The 16,981-nt window shown below is 37.8% G+C and overlaps 2 protein-coding genes across 5 annotated transcripts; both read right to left on the bottom strand.

The window, feature by feature from the left end:
- Nucleotides 1-1,447: 1,447 nt before the first annotated feature.
- LOC110822427 (hyccin) lies at nucleotides 1,448-3,352 on the bottom strand. The gene has a single exon (XM_022052555.2). The coding sequence runs from the start codon at nucleotides 3,109-3,111 to the stop codon at nucleotides 1,813-1,815; it is 1,299 nt and encodes a 432-aa protein (XP_021908247.1). The 5' UTR covers nucleotides 3,112-3,352; the 3' UTR covers nucleotides 1,448-1,812.
- Nucleotides 3,353-3,829: 477 nt separating this feature from the next.
- On the bottom strand, nucleotides 3,830-10,031 carry LOC110822419 (Tetratricopeptide repeat (TPR)-like superfamily protein). Of its 4 annotated transcripts, none has more exons than XM_088222923.1 (5): nucleotides 9,788-10,031; nucleotides 9,091-9,151; nucleotides 6,864-7,069; nucleotides 5,990-6,178; nucleotides 3,830-5,185 (listed from the first exon to the last, which is right to left on the bottom strand). In XM_088222923.1, the coding sequence occupies exons 3-5, from the start codon at nucleotides 7,041-7,043 to the stop codon at nucleotides 4,517-4,519; spliced, it is 1,038 nt and encodes a 345-aa protein (XP_088079049.1). In that variant the 5' UTR covers nucleotides 7,044-7,069; nucleotides 9,091-9,151; nucleotides 9,788-10,031; the 3' UTR covers nucleotides 3,830-4,516. The 4 variants fall into 4 exon arrangements, with proteins under 4 accessions (XP_088079049.1, XP_088079047.1, XP_088079050.1 ...); XM_088222921.1 differs by having other exon boundaries at nucleotides 6,864-7,095; nucleotides 9,788-10,030; XM_088222924.1 differs by lacking the exon at nucleotides 9,091-9,151.
- Nucleotides 10,032-16,981: the final 6,950 nt, after the last annotated feature.

Below are 16,981 nucleotides of genomic sequence, written 5' to 3'. Positions count from 1 at the left end.
ATTCTTACCGGTGGCTCCAATATGCCAGGCCATCAAAAGTTTTATTAGCTAACGTCATCCATAAAATCCAATTCTACATAACTACCTTTACCCCAAGTATGTTCCCATAAATCTTCAATCTTAGGAGTATCAGATTATATGCGTCAAAAGTTTAAAATGATTCATGGATGTCAAGAAGAAAACAATTGATACAGCCCTAACAAATAAAAATCACAATCACTTCCATCTATTAAGAAATCAAATCCCAATCTATGCTGAATAATAGAGGCAGTGAATCCAGAATAAAAGATAAAAATACAAGAGCATAGCAGCCTGGGGTTAGTACAGTGGTTATTAGAAGACATTGACATACCATAAAAGTAAAACATACACAAGTAAGCATAGACCTACCAGAAGCGGGTAACTCACTGAAAAACCATTTGGAATTCCTTAGAACTACTCAATGAACGATAAGCTAAAACTGATGTTAATTGACTGGAATATGTTTTAAGACAAGAGTTAATGAGTTAGAACACAAACCATGTTTAGTTCATTCTCCATTCAATTCCTAATTTTAATTCTCATATTAGTCTTCATAGGCATAATTAGAATGCAATTATTGTGTTTGATTTACCATTATCCCCATCTTTATCAAGGCGGACATGCTGGTAACTCAAACACAACAAACTATCATCTACTTGGTATATAACAAGACTACTATAAAAATGTAAAACTATAAATTAACATGGAACTGAATGGAAAACGAACCAAATGCATCAATACTTTAACATTCCATGAATTTTGTTGCAATAGTACCTACAAGATTTATCCCATGAAAAGAAATGATTTTCCACAGCTAGGCTCAATAAAAAAAAATCTGCAAATGCCATCCACCTCAACAAATCAACATCAAGGCAGAGCCACATACCTCATAGAAAACAGAGGATTCAAGAGAATACTAATACATTTGGTCTAATCCAACATGCTTGACCAAATGAAACAATTGATTCCGGATTGATCCATTTGATATAATTCTCATTTTACTTCCTATATTATTTCATTACCAACAATATGATATACAAGTTTACATTATAATTCATATCAATGTTTAAAACAATCATCCCATCTTGAATTCATTAGGACACAACTGTACATATTCAAAGTAAAAAAATTGGAGCTACACAGCCCAAGGTATTGAAAGCCTAGCAATTAAATGTAAGAAAAAAGTAGGATTGAAAAAGAATAAAGCAACCCAGGTGTTAGTAACAGAATTTTAGCTTCCAAAGGTTCAATTAAACCAATGAAGATGAAAACAAGAATCTTCATCCAGCATTATGCAATTGAATTGTCCCAGCTCAGCCAAATGAAACTCTGGATTATACCAACAACTGGGTATGTTATCTCAAAATATTGAGTCCAACCAATCAAAGATCATGAAGATACTAGCAATGCACAATGGAAATAGAGATTTCTAGGAAATGTGAATCTATAAACCAACAAAACTAGAATCTTTGTGAAATAGTTACAAATAATCCCAGATCATATACGACTATCTAATTCTAAAACAAGGGGCAAAATGCATTCCTCCAAATGAAAGAAGAAAAAACAACAATTCTATTCAAAACAATACATTTGAACAATGACAAACTCGGCAAAGGCAGAGCAAACTCACCTAAACATATTTCTAACAAGGACGGGATCAACTGTTATAAATTAGAACACTGCTTTGGATATAGAAATTTAACTTAGATGGAATGGGAATGCTTCTGAATAGCCTCAAAATTAACTATACATCCAAACATAAGCTGCACATCAAGATGAGAACCATACCAATCACTTTGAAACCAGAAGAATTTCCGGCTTCTTTGCTTTGCTGGGTGTGTTAGCATTAGAGGACGCATTTGCCGCGGCAGCAGCAGCCTTGGCAGCTGCGCGTGCACTCTTATCAAGGTTAATTAGGCTTCGGGTAGCCAAGATCGCCTGGGGAACCAAATCATGAGAGGCCCTCGCGTACAAACGCCTTACGGCCATGGAAGCCGCGTCTTTGACATCTTGTGTATTCAAAGGACCCAACAAGCAGTGGCCCAGAATTCTCAAAATCGGCTGCAAAAGCTCCCATGGCAATGGAATCCTCACACCTGTGTTTTCTAAATTCTCCACCTCCCCCTCCCTTTCGATCTGCAACCTACCCATCTCCTCCGAAACATCCTCAATCTCATGCCCATGCCAATTGCCATTGGTAATAGCAAAATTCTCAAAACTTTTTCCTTCATTTCCTTCGTCACCATCACCACCGCCGCCACCATCAAGCTCTTTGCTGCACGGGCAATCTTGACCAGCCCAAGCAGCCGCGAATCTACAGAATTCGAGCTTAGACCATGCGGGCATCTGAGAGATCTGCTTGAAATAACAATGGAGAGCCACCCCGACGATGCAGGCACGCTTAGTTGACTTGACGGCGATCTGGGGCTCCAGCGGGGGTGATAAGACGCCGACGGAAGGGCGAGATCTTTCAGGGACGGCGACGCGAGGGGTATGGTAAAGAGAGGGCTGAGAGAGATCCGGAACTTGGACGACGAGGGGTTTGCCAGCGCGAGCCTTGGCCTCAGAAGCGTATATAGCGAGGAGGACAGCCTCGAAGCCAGAAAGTGAAGGGAGGGAAGAAGAATCAGAGGAGTGGATACGAGAGAGGTAGATGCCCGATAGAAGGGGAAGGAAGGAGAGAACGATAAGGCGAAGGTGGGGATCAGAGGAGAGATAGGTTTCATAAAGCCACTGGCAAAGTGGGTCACCCCCGGAACCCGAACGAGGTGCAGAAAGGGCGGAGGAGAGGAGTGAGTAGGCGTCAGGGGAGGAGAGGAGTGAAAGGGCGGGGCGATCGGAGTCAGCGAGAGGGGAAAGGGAGTTATCGGGGTGGATAGAAGAGGAGAGAAGACAAGAAAGCGAGAGGATCCGAGAACGTTGTTTGGAGACGGATTCCCACCATGAGTGCATGGGATCGTGATCTCCGGCTGTAGCAACGGTGGTAGCGGGAGTGGTAGCGTCGGTGGTGGCGGTGGGTGGGTGAAGGGTGGAGGAGGAGGTGGAGGAGGAAGAAGGAGAAGGAGTAGAATGGTTGATGGAGAAGTCCATTTCGGTCTAATTGGAGTCTTCCTCTTCTTCTTCTTCTTCTTCTTCTTCTTCTTCGTCTTCTTCTTCTTCTTCTTGTTCGATCAGTGGTTTTGTAAGTGTGAAGGATAGGTGACTGTTTGGAAAGAGAACAAGCTCTCTAGATTTTTGGGGCCGAAGACGCAGAGGATGTAGGAAGAAGAGGATGCGGATACCAAATCTTTTTGGGGACTGCACTGCTAAAGCTGTTTAGCCGTTGTGCTGGTGGGGGCGCCTCTATTTTATTTTTCTATAAATGATATAAAATTTATCCAAATTCCAAAAAATTAAATTCTAAAAAAAAAAAATACCCAATATTTATATTTTATTTTGTTGTAATGAAAATTCCTCACTTTCTAAAAATATTTAAATGCCCTCGTAGATTTCTAATTAAAAAATAAATTATGTCCATATAGATTTCTGAAATTTTACCTTTTAAGAATTATTTTCTTTTAGTTGGACCGGAAAACACCTGATAATTTTCTAAAGTTATATTAAGTTGTTCTTTGAACCAACAAAGAAAAGTCTAATCTAACAAAAAATTGAACTAACCCAATAATATTGAAGTGATAAACAGCTTCCAACATACCCCATTACCACTGAAAAATTTATCTCAGCTATGGACATTTCAAGATCAAACGAAATTTAAGGTTCAAATGGAACCTCCTGCCGTTTGCTCATCAATTACCAAAACGGCCTCAAATGAATTCAACATCATGTCTATTATTAAGAGCCAGGGTGAAAAAATACATTAACCAAATATGGTTAAATTCTCTATAACTTGCTAATGACAATCGAAATTCATTGAGATACTATACAACATTCGCGATAAGATCATCGGTAAATATAAACAACAATTAGAACTTTCAACTTCTCAGTGTGTTGAATTCAAAAACAATGCTCCTGCCAGAAAGGATGGACAAGTAAATGCTTTGATTGCATGATGAATGGAAGCTTTCTTCAATTGGCAAGACAGTGCAGGGAGAGGGAAAGAGATGAAGGCACGTATTAACATCTCCAAAATCAGTGACTGTCGGAAGTAGCAAATGAATAACTGAGCCATATGTAGAGAGGTAGCAAGCTGATGGTTTTCGTAGCTTGTTGCAAATGGATTTCAAGGTAAAGATTGAAACAGCAAACTTGCCTGTGCTCAGAAGTGCAGACAGCAAAATCTCTCATCGCATGTCTTATATACCAACTCTTGCACCATATTACCACTTATCAACATTGCAAAGGTTGGTCTAACCAATGTTTGGAAGTTCCAGAAGACGACCAATACAGTTTTTGCAGAAAGCACGTATAGATCTTGTGAGTTTTAAAGCCTCTGCTCATGATGTTATGGGTAAGAATTCCATTCATAATCAGTCCAATGTGTGGTTTTCTTTTTCATTCACTTCACTGATCGCATACCAACAGTTCTTACACGGAACCGATACTGAGGCTGAGACTCTTCATCATTGTCGTCATCATCGTCATCTTCGCTGGAATCATCTTCAACTCTGTCCCACCGTGCATAGTCCAGGGCTGAGTGTCCCTTTGGTTTTGGGATTGCTTGCCATCCTGCGGAATTTTTTTCAGATGGTCCATTGTTATTCTTCTCTTGAGAATTAACTCCACTAGGAGTTCTTTTAGGTTCAGCCCTCTGATCTTTTCCTGGTTCGGAACATTCTTTCACACCTGATGTTTTAGGGACAACAGCTTCTGAAGTGATCAAAACCTGCTTTACTTCAGCTTCCTGATCCTCTTTAACTGAAACCTCTGAAATCTCTTTTCTATCACCTTTCACATCTTCTGCAATGATCAAAACCTGGTTGACTTCTGCTTTCTGATCCCCTTTAACTGAAACCAGAAAACCCTCTTCTCTATCATCTTTTGCAGTTTCTGCAGTGACCAAAACCTGCTTGATTTCTGCTGTCTGACCCCCTTTAACAGAGACCATTGGACCCTCTTTTCTATCATCTTTTTCTGTTTCTTTCCCAATTCTGTACTTCCCTGCCTGTCCTTCTTCCTCTTCCTCTTCTTCCAACTCTGCTTCAGATTCAGGTATTGGACAAAGAGCCTTTCCTTGAGCAAAAACAAACATTTCTTAATTTTTCTAGAGTATGCATTTATTGGCCTAAATACTCACTAAATGATAATATCAACAAGCATATTACCAGCAGTGAATGCTATTAGCTAAAAGAAACCAAGTGCGTTGCCAGAAAGAGCAAAGACTGGAAAGCCTTTTGCCCCTTCTTTCATTGGACACAACTCTCAATCCCAAAAAGACTATATACCAATAAGTTCGGTCACAAACTTAAACACAACTGATTTGCTTTTATAAAAGAAACAATACTATTTAAAAGGGAGAAAAGAATTATGATGTAAACAGGGAGGTCAAGATATCATCCTCATTAAAAAAAAGGAAATAAAGAGAATCAAAAGCCATCAAACAAAATAGCATCCCAATCCCGTGGCAAAGTGCTGCACCAAACTCTAGTACCACTGCATAACTGTAATGGGGAAACAAACTTCGAAGTATCATCTTTCACACAGCACCCAAGTCGCAAAACTCTATGTAAAGCCTGCCTCAATTTTTGGGCTAAACAAGCATGTTTGTAATACCAGAATCACTCTGGTCTAAAGAAAGCAGTTAGGATGAAGCAATCACGCTTATTTGGCAGTAGTTATCATACCAAATTCATTTCTATACAGACTAAACAGAATTGCAATATCTTTTTCGCATGACAAAACACTAAAACAAGCTATAGCTTTCAATTTCCACTTCCATTTCCATTCAACTAAGTGCCTCTTAAATCATACGATAATGCTCCAAGACAATGATGAAAATGCATATTAATAATCTTTGAGAAGGAATGGTTACCACTTGCGTCCTCAAACGCGCCTCAAGGTTTTTATAAACTTCTGAAGATGGATTCAACTCTATGAGTCGGCTGACATCAAAAAGAGCTGCGTGGTACTCCTTCAGAGTGACTAGTGTCTGTGCCCGCAGCATCAGCGCTCCAGTGTGTTTGTGATCAAGCTCAAGCACTGAGGTGCACTCTTCAGCTGACTGATGAAAGCAAGAGTGTCAGTTTCACCAACAGCAGTTTTCCAAGAAAGGCCATGTAACAAAAAGAATAGTTACCTACATGCACTTTGAAACAATTTATTTGGCTAATATCCCAAGTATGATTAAAATGCAATTCAGACATCATCTGCAAACCTTCACAACATGGCACCACACTGTGGCCAAAGGGACCTCAAGGATCAAAATATATACACCTCCTCATGTGTTACTTCCTTCTGCTCATTATTCATGAAGATTTTTTTGTCTCTGTACCCTGTTTAAATATTTTTAATTTGTTCCTTGCACCTGAAACATATACTCTAGACCAATTTTATAACAAGTTTCTCTTTCTAAACTATTATTTTTTAAAAGCCACCACCTCCAAGCAAGAAGCCCCTTTTTGTCTCAGATATCCTAAACCCAACTTTTGTTTCCCATCCTCATGGAAAGTTAACTTCAGTATATCCAGATTCTTTTAATATTAGCTCAACAAAGTCGAAGAATTAGAAGAATACATTTCCTCATTAACATTTTGAATTCCCTAGGTTGGTTTCCATGCATAGCAATTTCAAGCAGGCTTAACAAAATGAAATTTAAAAAGAACATATAAAGTTGCTCACTACAAGACATCTTTTGCATCCAACAGTTGTTTTATTGTATGGAAAAGAAGGGAAAATTGATTTTTCACCTTTTTGAAGTCATGTAGTTTCAGATAACAAGCAGCTCTATTACTATGCAAAGCAATCTTCTGGGGCTTAGATTTGGCCATGGAGAGTGCATCTGTGTAAAACACTAGTGCCTCGTGATACCTTCCATCTCGGTACATCTGATGTGCCTTCTCGATCTTGTTTGGCGAAACTGATGCCATGATGCTGATGATGATCAATGACCAATCTGAACCGGCCAAATGTTGAACTCAACTGGAGGTTCAAGAATGTTTCAATTTTTTTTGACAATTTCTAGACTTCGATATAAAATATAAATACAACAGATACAATGTTAAAATATAGAAAAAGACAAGATAGATAGAGAGTTTAAAGAGAGGAAGAAAAGTTGTAGAAGAGGAAGATACGATGCTGGAGGGTGTGGCGTTGAGCAATTATAGCTCCACCATTAAAGAAGCTTAGATCAAAATTTTTTTTTTCAATGAATATTGATTAATAGGAATATCATAATAGCTCAAAACCCCTACTGGCATACATAAGGTAAGATGTAAAGCATGTTTCACAAAACCATGAATCCATGCCTATTAGATGTTTGAAGAGGAGAATTCGTCATTGGGTCCTGTTATCCTAATAAAATGGAGGCAGACTCAATGATCCTAACCCAAAATAAATCTCAGACCACATAGTATTCAGCTAATGATGCAGAGGACGTCTGAGTAGGAATTTCTACGTAGGTTATGAATTATATTTCTTTAGAGATTAGAAGTGCAGTGGTTCTATTTTATTAAAGTTATAACTGTCTAGGAAAATTTTAGAAATTTCTTAATCATTGTGTAACAGTTTGGATAGCAGTATTGGTTATAATTTTAGTACTAGTAGGATTTTATTCAGTGCTTAGTAGTTATTGTTGGTTCTTTTTAGGACATAGTTTACATTAATTAAGTTTCCAACCCTAGTTCTAAACAACAAATTCTTTCTTGGAATTCGATGTCTTTATTTGATCAGGGTTACATTAGAATCTGTCAATGCAACTATTCAGAGATCATTTTCTCTATAGCTTATCCTCTTACCATCGTGTGAAACAACTCTTCTTCGATGCAGGATCTTAAAAACCCTAGGTGTGAATATAACATACTATTTGTAGCCAAAACACTGCCTACTTCCAAAGATACTATCTCAAATTAACCCTACATCAACTAAAAGTTAGAAGGACACTTCTGTAACAAAGTTGGGTGTCACTCTATGAGCACAACATTTTGTTTGCCAATTCAGCTTAAAGAGAATGACATCAAAGCTTAAAAGTCCAACATGTAAACAAAATTTTAACTTGAAAATACAATATATCCAAAGCAGTTCCACATTTTAAAGTTTGGAAATGGAGATAAAGGAAAGTGATACACACCAATCTTGGTAGAGGGTAGTAGAAGATAAGATGAATGTTAAACTTAGGCTTGATGGGGATAGATTTGGTACATTATTTTTGTTAGAAATTCAACTGAACCACTTGGTTCATTATTTAGATTAAAATAGTAGTTTTATAATACATTCTTGCTCTAATGGTTCTTGTTCTTCCCTCTGTGAAGAAATCTTGGAGTTGATTTCTTTTTATAGCTAGGACAAACAACCAGTACTTAAGTTACAAATTCCAGAACAAGAGTAAGACAATAAGAGTTTCAAAAGAAGATAATCAATATTCCAAAAAGAGAAAACATTATCTAATGGATACTTGCTCCCACTTCAACACCTGTCTCTTCTCTAACCCTAAACTAATCTCAATTTCAAAGAAAATTTGTTAGAATATGAACTCTTTCCCACCTCTCTCAATTTCCAGAATTCTACTCTATCCCAGCTTCTTAACTTGTCCTTGTTCTTCTTAGATTTCCAAAAATTTTAGAAATCTGGTTAATGAACGAAAACAAACACACCCTTACCACAAACTAGTTTGAAAATTTTGATACTTGGACTGCAGGAGAGCTCCAGATCAGGTAAGTATTTGTGAATCGGTCAAGTTTCTTTATGAAATGAAACGGGAGGTTTGACAACAATTCAGCAAATGTGATACTTGTTTTAACAGAAAACCCAGAAAGATAAAAATGATATCCCAGCAAGAAAAAAAAAATATATATATATATATATATCTAGATAAGATTTTTACTTCATCTACGAAAATGACTTTTACTTCGTCTATAACTGAGAGAGAGAGAGAGAGAGAGAGGCCAAGTGCAAGAGGAGAAGAAAAAGGGCTTTTACCTTAAGCAGCATTAGCTCCTAAGCCTTCCCTTCTAATACATGAAGAAGAGAGATCAAAGCTCTGTACAGTTGAATTTGAAAACCGTATTAAAGAGATATAAATTCCTTATCAACAAGAACTGGACATGTAATCTTTTTCTAGAGGGAGCTAACGTATGTGTAATTCTAGTAACTAAATCACCTTGAAATCATAGCTAGGCCGATCTACTGTTGTACCCGATCCTATTCAAGCTTATCACTAATCACTTTAATTAATCAAACGGTCTTCCATACTCACTAAAAACCCTAGCCAATCCTATTTATTAAATTTCAACCCAAAACTCTTTCGCATTGTATAATATTTGAGAAAGCTCAAGACGGAAACACTCAAGTTGGACCACAGAATTATAAAATAATCAAGCAACCCCACAAGTTTCAAAGGGAAAACAAATTTCAAGCTTCACCCTTAAATTGTCTGCTTCCAGAAATTTCAAAAAGACAATTAAAAAAATCCATAGACGCATTGAAACAACTCAGCTAATATCTTTGGGTTACATAACCAGAAAACATAAATAAAAAAAATTAAGCAGATTCCAGGACAGACGAGTATTTCTTCATAATCCAATTGATCTTTAGATCCAACAAGCCCCCCAACACACACAGACACGCAAAAAAGAGAAAAACGTAGCTTGAATTCGCACAAACGAAGGCGTCTTACCTGCTCCAATAAAAAATCAAAGGATGAGGATTGACAGAAGTTTTGCAGCCAGGTATGGTTACTTGTGATGAAGCAAGCGGGTTCCAGAGGTTGATTGAAAGTGAGAAAATGAAGAAGTGTGATATAGCAGGAGCAGGGGGGTCAATACAGGGACTTGGAAGTAATTATGTGGAAAGACATGAGCGTGTAATTGAGTTTTCAAATTTTGGATTCAGAATTCAGATTTACGCCTCTGGGCGGAGTTATCCACGATGTTTATTTAGGACAAATGAGATAATACATACGGTCTTAAAAAAATGGAGACAAAAATATTGGTAAGAACATGTAAAATAAAATTATAATTTGTACATAATAAGAAATTAAAATTTTCATTTAAATATATTAAAACTAAATTCAAAACGTTTGTATATATTTATAATTTTCTAAAATTTCAAATATTCAATACCCAAAAAAAATAGTGTTTTAAAATATTTAATTTAAATAATAATATTTTTTCATATTTTAAATATTCAACAGGGACTATATGTTCGAAAATATGGTACACATGAAAAAATTATAATATAAGTATAATTCTACAGAAATTTTTTTTCATGCTTAATGATTTTGTTTATATTCATAATTATTTATAATCCTAAAATTAGGTCTAGATTAAATGATCCTGAAAAAATAATTACGTAAACGAAACGAGGTTAACTAGTATCATTATTATATGCACGTACTATAATTTTAAATAATTTTTTATGATATAAATATTTATGTATATTAAAAATTAAATAGAAATAAAAAGATCTATGAATTATTATCTTTAAATTTAATAAAATTATCTCAATGTTATATGTTTGAAGAGGATTAAAAAAATAATATACATATTTTTTATGTTGTGATTAATTAAAGCTTGAGTTAAAAAGTGGACTAAACCATCTCAATGCATAAAAATAAGAATTGAAATTCAATCACCCAATAATCGTGCTTCTATGGTAAATATAAATATTTTTTTATATATTTTTTTTAAAATTTTAAATAATTGGTTTCTTGTGTAACGGCCCGTGTAATTCATAATGGAACTTATATTATAAATACCAAATGCAGAAGCGAAGTCAAAATTTGAATAACATCCCTTACACTAAAACCAAAACGTGCTCACAAAATATAAAAAATTAAACTATCTAAAGGAGAAACTTGAAAGTAAAAACTACGAATGTGACTATGGAGTCTTTAGGCGTCCCCTTCGTCGTCCTCCTGCGGAACCGGCTCAGGAACGATGTCCTCTTGATCTGAAATGATTAAATAAGGAATGAGCTACACTAGCCCAGTAAAGACATCACGATATCTCACCGTCACGGAGGTAAAGGTGGGTAGAAAACACAAAAAGACCAATAGAGCATAATTTACAACAAATCCTTTTATCAATAATAAAACCTTTACCATCCACTTACCACGGTGGAATTTATAAAATAATATACGAAAGCAATAACATTATCATAATCAGGGAATCATATAAACTGTAAAACATAACACTTATCATGCCTTTTGTAATTCAATCATTATACAATATATCTTTTCCCCATTTACCAGCCCACTAGTATCCATGGGGATCCATAGGGGTCCCGCTACCCGTTAATCCTTAACACTTGAAATCCATTCCAGGGCCGTCCCCATACCCCGTTCGGTATGGGCGCCAAACCATAGACCTCATTATCCCATCCGGTATGAGGGTGAAACGGGCCGTCCCCATACCCCGTCCGGTATGGGCGCCAAAACACATAAGATCTCCATACCCAGTCCGGTATGGGCGCCAAAACACATAAGATCTCCATACCCCGTCCGGTATGGGAGACCACAATCCCGGTAGGGTTCCCTACGGACCCGGTCCGTCCACCATCTCCCAGGATATCTAGTCAGGCTGACCACATTATACCATTACCCATTTACATAATTTTTCATTCTCTTTTTCCTCAGTCAGCATCATTAATCCACATACAAGCAAGCAAACAGTAATTTATGCTAAACAGACAACATACAGCATCAATATCCCGGTCATTTAATCCATAATCAATAAAACAGTAAAACATGCACACGAAACTATAAAATGAAAACATCGAACCTCATGCTGCATTTAAAACTGTAAAACAGGCCAAATAACAGTTAACCGACAAATACACTAGACTTGGGCTCCATTAGCGACCTTAACCAATTTCACACATCCGTTGATTCATGAAATACCGTTTTATCATTTATTGAACTTTAAAACCGTGATAGGAAACAAGGTGAGGGGTCCTTACTCGTTTCGGGGTCCGAACACGGCTTCATAGTGCGCTTGCAGGTTGTCCCTAATTTTTCCTGAATTTTCTCGGGGAACTGAAACGCACTACTGGTACCTGCACGTGTTCCTAAAAAAATCCCAAATTAGGCCCAAGGCCCCTTTCGGCCCAAATCGCAACTCCAGCACGGTGGCTCCGCCGTGCTCCGGCGACGGCGCCGCCGCTGGCGGCGGCGATTCGCCTCGGGTTGGCTGTTTTTGGCCGTTTTCGATCGAATTCAGCCACACTCGCATCGGTCCCTGCGAGAAGACAACCCTAGGGCCCTCGGAGGGCCAAAAAATACGGAAAAATGGAGCTTACCGGCGGCGGCGCTCTCGGGTGCGGCGGCTCTCTGGCGAGGTTCGTGTTTTGGTGATTCGGCTCCAGTCAACCTGTAGAGAAAAGAATGGTGATCACGGTGATATAAAAATTGCATCATACGGAGGCCGGGAAGGGCCTCATCGGAGGCAAAAACCGAGAAGGGCGCGGCGGCGCCGCTGGGCTTCGGCTGTGTATTCCAGCCGTTTGGCCGGGATTTTGGCTCCGATTTGACCACAGGAGGAATCAGCGTGGAAAAATGAGTCGGGGGTACGAAATTTACCTCGATTGGCGGTCGGAAGTTCCTCCAGTGCGGCGGCGGGTGGCGGTGGCCGGCTTCTGGTTCGTCTTCTCTGGCGAGCGGCAGGCGGCTAGGGTTTGTGGTCTGGTGTGGGGGTTCTATTTATAACCCCTTGCCTTTTGATCTTAGCCGTCCATTTTGTTTTAATCTGGGCCGTCTGTTTTTTTATTAAATCTGGGTCGTCCGTGCGTTTAAATCTGGGCCGTCCGATCGCACGCTTGATCTGGGCCGTCCGATCGCGCCCACGCGGATCGCCAACGTGGCCCTTTTTGGAACGACGTGGTTTTGCCACGTGGCAGGTCCCAGTTGGCCGGGATTGCTGACCGGGCCTGCTGACGTGGCTGCCGACGTGGCTTTTTTTTTTTCTCGGTCCGGGCGCTACATCTTGTAACGATCCCGAAAATTTAAAAAGGAAATGTATATAAAGAATATAAATTCGGAAGCGAAATAAAAGGTTTTGGTTAATATCTCTTACACAATAACTTAAACGTAGTAACAATACCGAAAATAAATCCTCTAAAAGAAAATACTGGAAATTAAATACTATAAAAGAAATTAATAAATATTTAGGTAACTACTCGTCGTCTTCTTGTAAATCAGGCTCGGGAACCAAGTCCTCCTGATCTGAAATGGTTAAGTAAGGAATGAGGTACACTAGTCCAGTAAAGACATCACACTATATCACTGTCACATAAGTAAATGTTGGTAGAAAACTAAAAAGAACTAATTGAGCACAAGTTTCAAGTAAATTTATTTATCAATAACCAAACCATTTACCGTCCCCTTATCTCAGTGGGATTCATAAAAATGACTTATGAAAATAATAACATCATAGATATCATAAATTCATACATAATCTGTAACATAGTACATGTCATACTTTTATATTTCAACCATCAAATAACAGTTGCTCCCTTTTTCATCAGCCTACTAGTATCCATGAGGATCCATAGGGGTCTCTGCTACACATGAGCCATTCCCTTAACAAACTTAATTTCCAGAGCCGTCCCCATACCTCGTCCGGTATGGGCGCCAAACAATAAACCTCAATACCCCGTCTGGTATGATGGTGAAGCGGGTCGTCCTCATATCCCGTCCAGTATGAACGCCAAAATATTTAAAGTCTCCATACCCTGTCCGGTATGAAACAACGTTCCCGATACGGTTCCCTATGGACCCAATCCGTCCACCATCTTCCAGAATATCTAGTGAGGCTGTCAACTTATCCATTTATCAATTCACATACCGTTTCTATTTTTTTCTTAGTTTTCCGTTTCCCACATAAACATGGGAGCTCTCTAGTGCGGCAGCTCCTCTAGCTCGAGTCACGATTTGGTGTTTTGCTCTGGTCAACCTGTAGAAGAAGGAACGGTGGTCACAATAGTGTAAAAATTACATCGAAGGGAAATCGGGAAGGGCCCCATCAGAGGTAAAAATAAAAAAAAAAAATCTGCAGCGCCGCCGCTGGGTTTCGGTGACATTTTTCGGCCAATTAACCGATTTTTTGGCTCTGATTTGGCCACAGGTGGGTTTAGAATCGAATTCTGAGCCAAGGGGAGAATTTTTACCTCATTTGGCGGCCGAAAAGTGCCCTAGTGCGGCAGCGGGGGTCGGCTCCCCGGCGGCTAGGCTGTCTTCTCCGGCGAGGGCTCTGGCAGCTAGGGTTAGGGTTGGGTGTGGATGAGATTATTTATAATCTTCTGCTTTTAATCTGAGTCGTCCATCGTGATTTAATCTGGACCGTCTGATCGCGATTAAAAAAGAAATGAATTTGGATTGTTCATCGCGATGCAATATGGGCCGTTCGTGCACGCGGGAACGGATCTCAGCTGTTCGATCGCGCGCACGCGGATCGCCCACGTGGCTCCCTTCCGCGTGGCCTCCCGCGTCAGAGTCTCTGCCACGCGGCGCGTTCTGGTTGGCCGATGCTGCTGACCAGGCAGCTGACGTGGTGCAATTTTTTTAAATTTTATTTTGACCCCCGGTTTTCAAATTTTCTTTCAAAAAATCTCCAGAATCCAAATTTTCACCCCTTTTTTCTAAAATTTCTTTCAATTAAATCCCTAAAATAATTTTACCTCTTTTTATTATTTTTATTATTTTTATTTTTATTTAATTAAATTAAACTAAAATTAAAACTATATAAAAATTCATATATTCATATATAAATTACAAAAAATCAAAATAAAATAATACTAATAATAATAATAATAATTTAGGGTGTTACATTTCTTCTAACAAATATTTTTTTTCGAAAAAATTAATATGTTATTTTTAAAATTTTAAATTAAAAAAAAAACTCTTATATATATTATGATATAAAAATTTAGATAGATAATTATTATTGGTTCTCTAAAAATTAATTTTTTGTTTTTTAAATTTTAAATAGATAAATATTTATTTTATTTTTATATTTAAAAATATTTATTACATAATTTAGAGTCAATTAAAAATTAAATTTTATTTTTAAATTTAAAAAAATAAAAATAAATAATAATTATTATATATTATCACATGATTTTATTTTTGTATTCAAAATTTATGACATATATAAAAGTACAACCTCAAAAAATTAAAAACAAAAATGTCATATAATAATTTTCAGTTTTACTTTTATATATATATAATAAATTCAGTCAAATTTTCAATCTAATATCACATAACAAAATCAATAGAATGAAAATTTGATTGAAATTTTATTTCGGATTAATTTTTTAGGTTTTAGAAATTATTTAAGCTATTATTAGACTAAATTTAGAAATACTGTGAAAAACATATATATTGTGAAATTAAAACTCTCCCTTCACTGTTCATCTTACTAGCTTTGTGCTTTACCTCATTTGTTACTACTTTCAACATCACCAAAATCCTCTCTAACTTTTCATACTCATTGTAACACCCATAATGTAATTTAAAATTAATCTATAAATATAATTTTTTATTTTTTATTTTTAATTTAGTGTAAAAATGAAGAAAATTTGATTGGGGATGAAATTGAAAATAATTTTAAAAAAATAGGTAAAAATTTAGGTTTTGGAGATATTTTTGAAAAAAAAAAATCAGAAATTGGGTGTCAAAATACAATTTAGAAAACTTGCGTCACGTAAGATGCCCGGTCAGCAGCTCCGACGAGCCAGAACGTGCCGTGTGGCAACAGACACTGACACGGTGCCACGCATGCAATCTGCGTGCCTGTAATCAAACGGCCCAGATCCGTTCTCGTGCACACGGACGACCTAGATGCATTCCCTCCCCAATCATGATCGGGCAGCCAAATTTAAACACGATCAACGGTACAGATCTGCTTCCTATTTAAATGTGATCGAATGGTCCAGATTAGATCGTGATGGACGGCCTATATTTACTCTTTATTTAATTGCGATCGGACGGTTCAGATCAAACGCGATGGACGGTTCAGATTAAATGAAAACGAATATAAATAACTCTTTTCACACCAAACCCTAACCCTAGCCACCAGACACCCTCGTTGGAAAAAAAGACCCAGCCACCGAAAAGGATAGTCGCCGCCACCCCCCGCCGTGCTGGAGCTGCTTCTGACTGCTAAAAGAGGTAAAAATTTCTCCCTTTGCTCGAAATTCAATTTTAAACACCTCCATTACCAAATTGGAGCAAAAAGAGTGGTCAATTGATCGAAAATCGCGGGCAAAGCTCGGCGGCGCCATCGCGGAGAATTTTAAAAATCACCTCCGATGAGACCCTTCCCTATTCCCATTCTGCATAATGTTTCCACCATTGTAACCATCGTTTTGTTCTCTAAAGTTTGACCTGAGCAAAAGCAAAACACTCAACTGCAACGTGAGCCGAAGGAGTCGCCGGTGAGTTTCAATTTCTTGTATTTTTTCAGCCAATTGAGGTCCCTTAACATGTTTTCTCGCAAGGATTGATACAAAATTGGCTGAAAAAGATCGAAAACAACTGACCCGAGGTGGACCGCTACTGGCGGCGGCAACCCCATTACCGGAGCACGACGGAGCCGCCGTTCCGACATTCTGGAATTGGCCAAAAATGGGTCTTGAGACTAATTTTGAAATTTTAGGACATTTGTAGGTACTTATAGTGTGTTTTAATCCCCGAAAAAAATTCAGGGAACCCGGAAACCACCAAGCACAGTCAACAGCTTAGCTTTTCGGGCATCAAGTTGTGTAAGAATCCTTCACCCTATTCTCTGTTATGGAATTGAAGTCAAATTAATAATAATACGGTGTTTTGTACCTTCTAGAAAATATCTATAATTAATTATGGGTTACTAATGGA

Source organism: Carica papaya, chromosome 6, assembly GCF_054855325.1.
Source record: "Carica papaya isolate Zhongbai chromosome 6, ASM5485532v1, whole genome shotgun sequence".
Classification (NCBI taxonomy): Eukaryota; Viridiplantae; Streptophyta; class Magnoliopsida; order Brassicales; family Caricaceae; genus Carica; species Carica papaya.
Note: the sequence above shows the minus strand (reverse complement) of the source record. Positions and strands in the feature narration are given on the sequence as shown.

Coding starts and splice junctions, on each gene's coding strand:
- LOC110822427 (XM_022052555.2), bottom strand. CDS start 3,111: ATGGACTTCTCCATCAACCATTCTACTCCTTCTCCTTCTTCCTCCTCC.
- LOC110822419 (XM_088222923.1), bottom strand. CDS start 7,043: ATGGCATCAGTTTCGCCAAACAAGATCGAGAAGGCACATCAGATGTAC. Junction 6,179..6,863: donor AACTACATGACTTCAAAAAG/GTGAAAAATCAA, acceptor TGCTTTCATCAG/TCAGCTGAAGAGTGCACCTC. Junction 5,186..5,989: donor CGCGTTTGAGGACGCAAGTG/GTAACCATTCCT, acceptor GCTCAAGGAAAG/GCTCTTTGTCCAATACCTGA.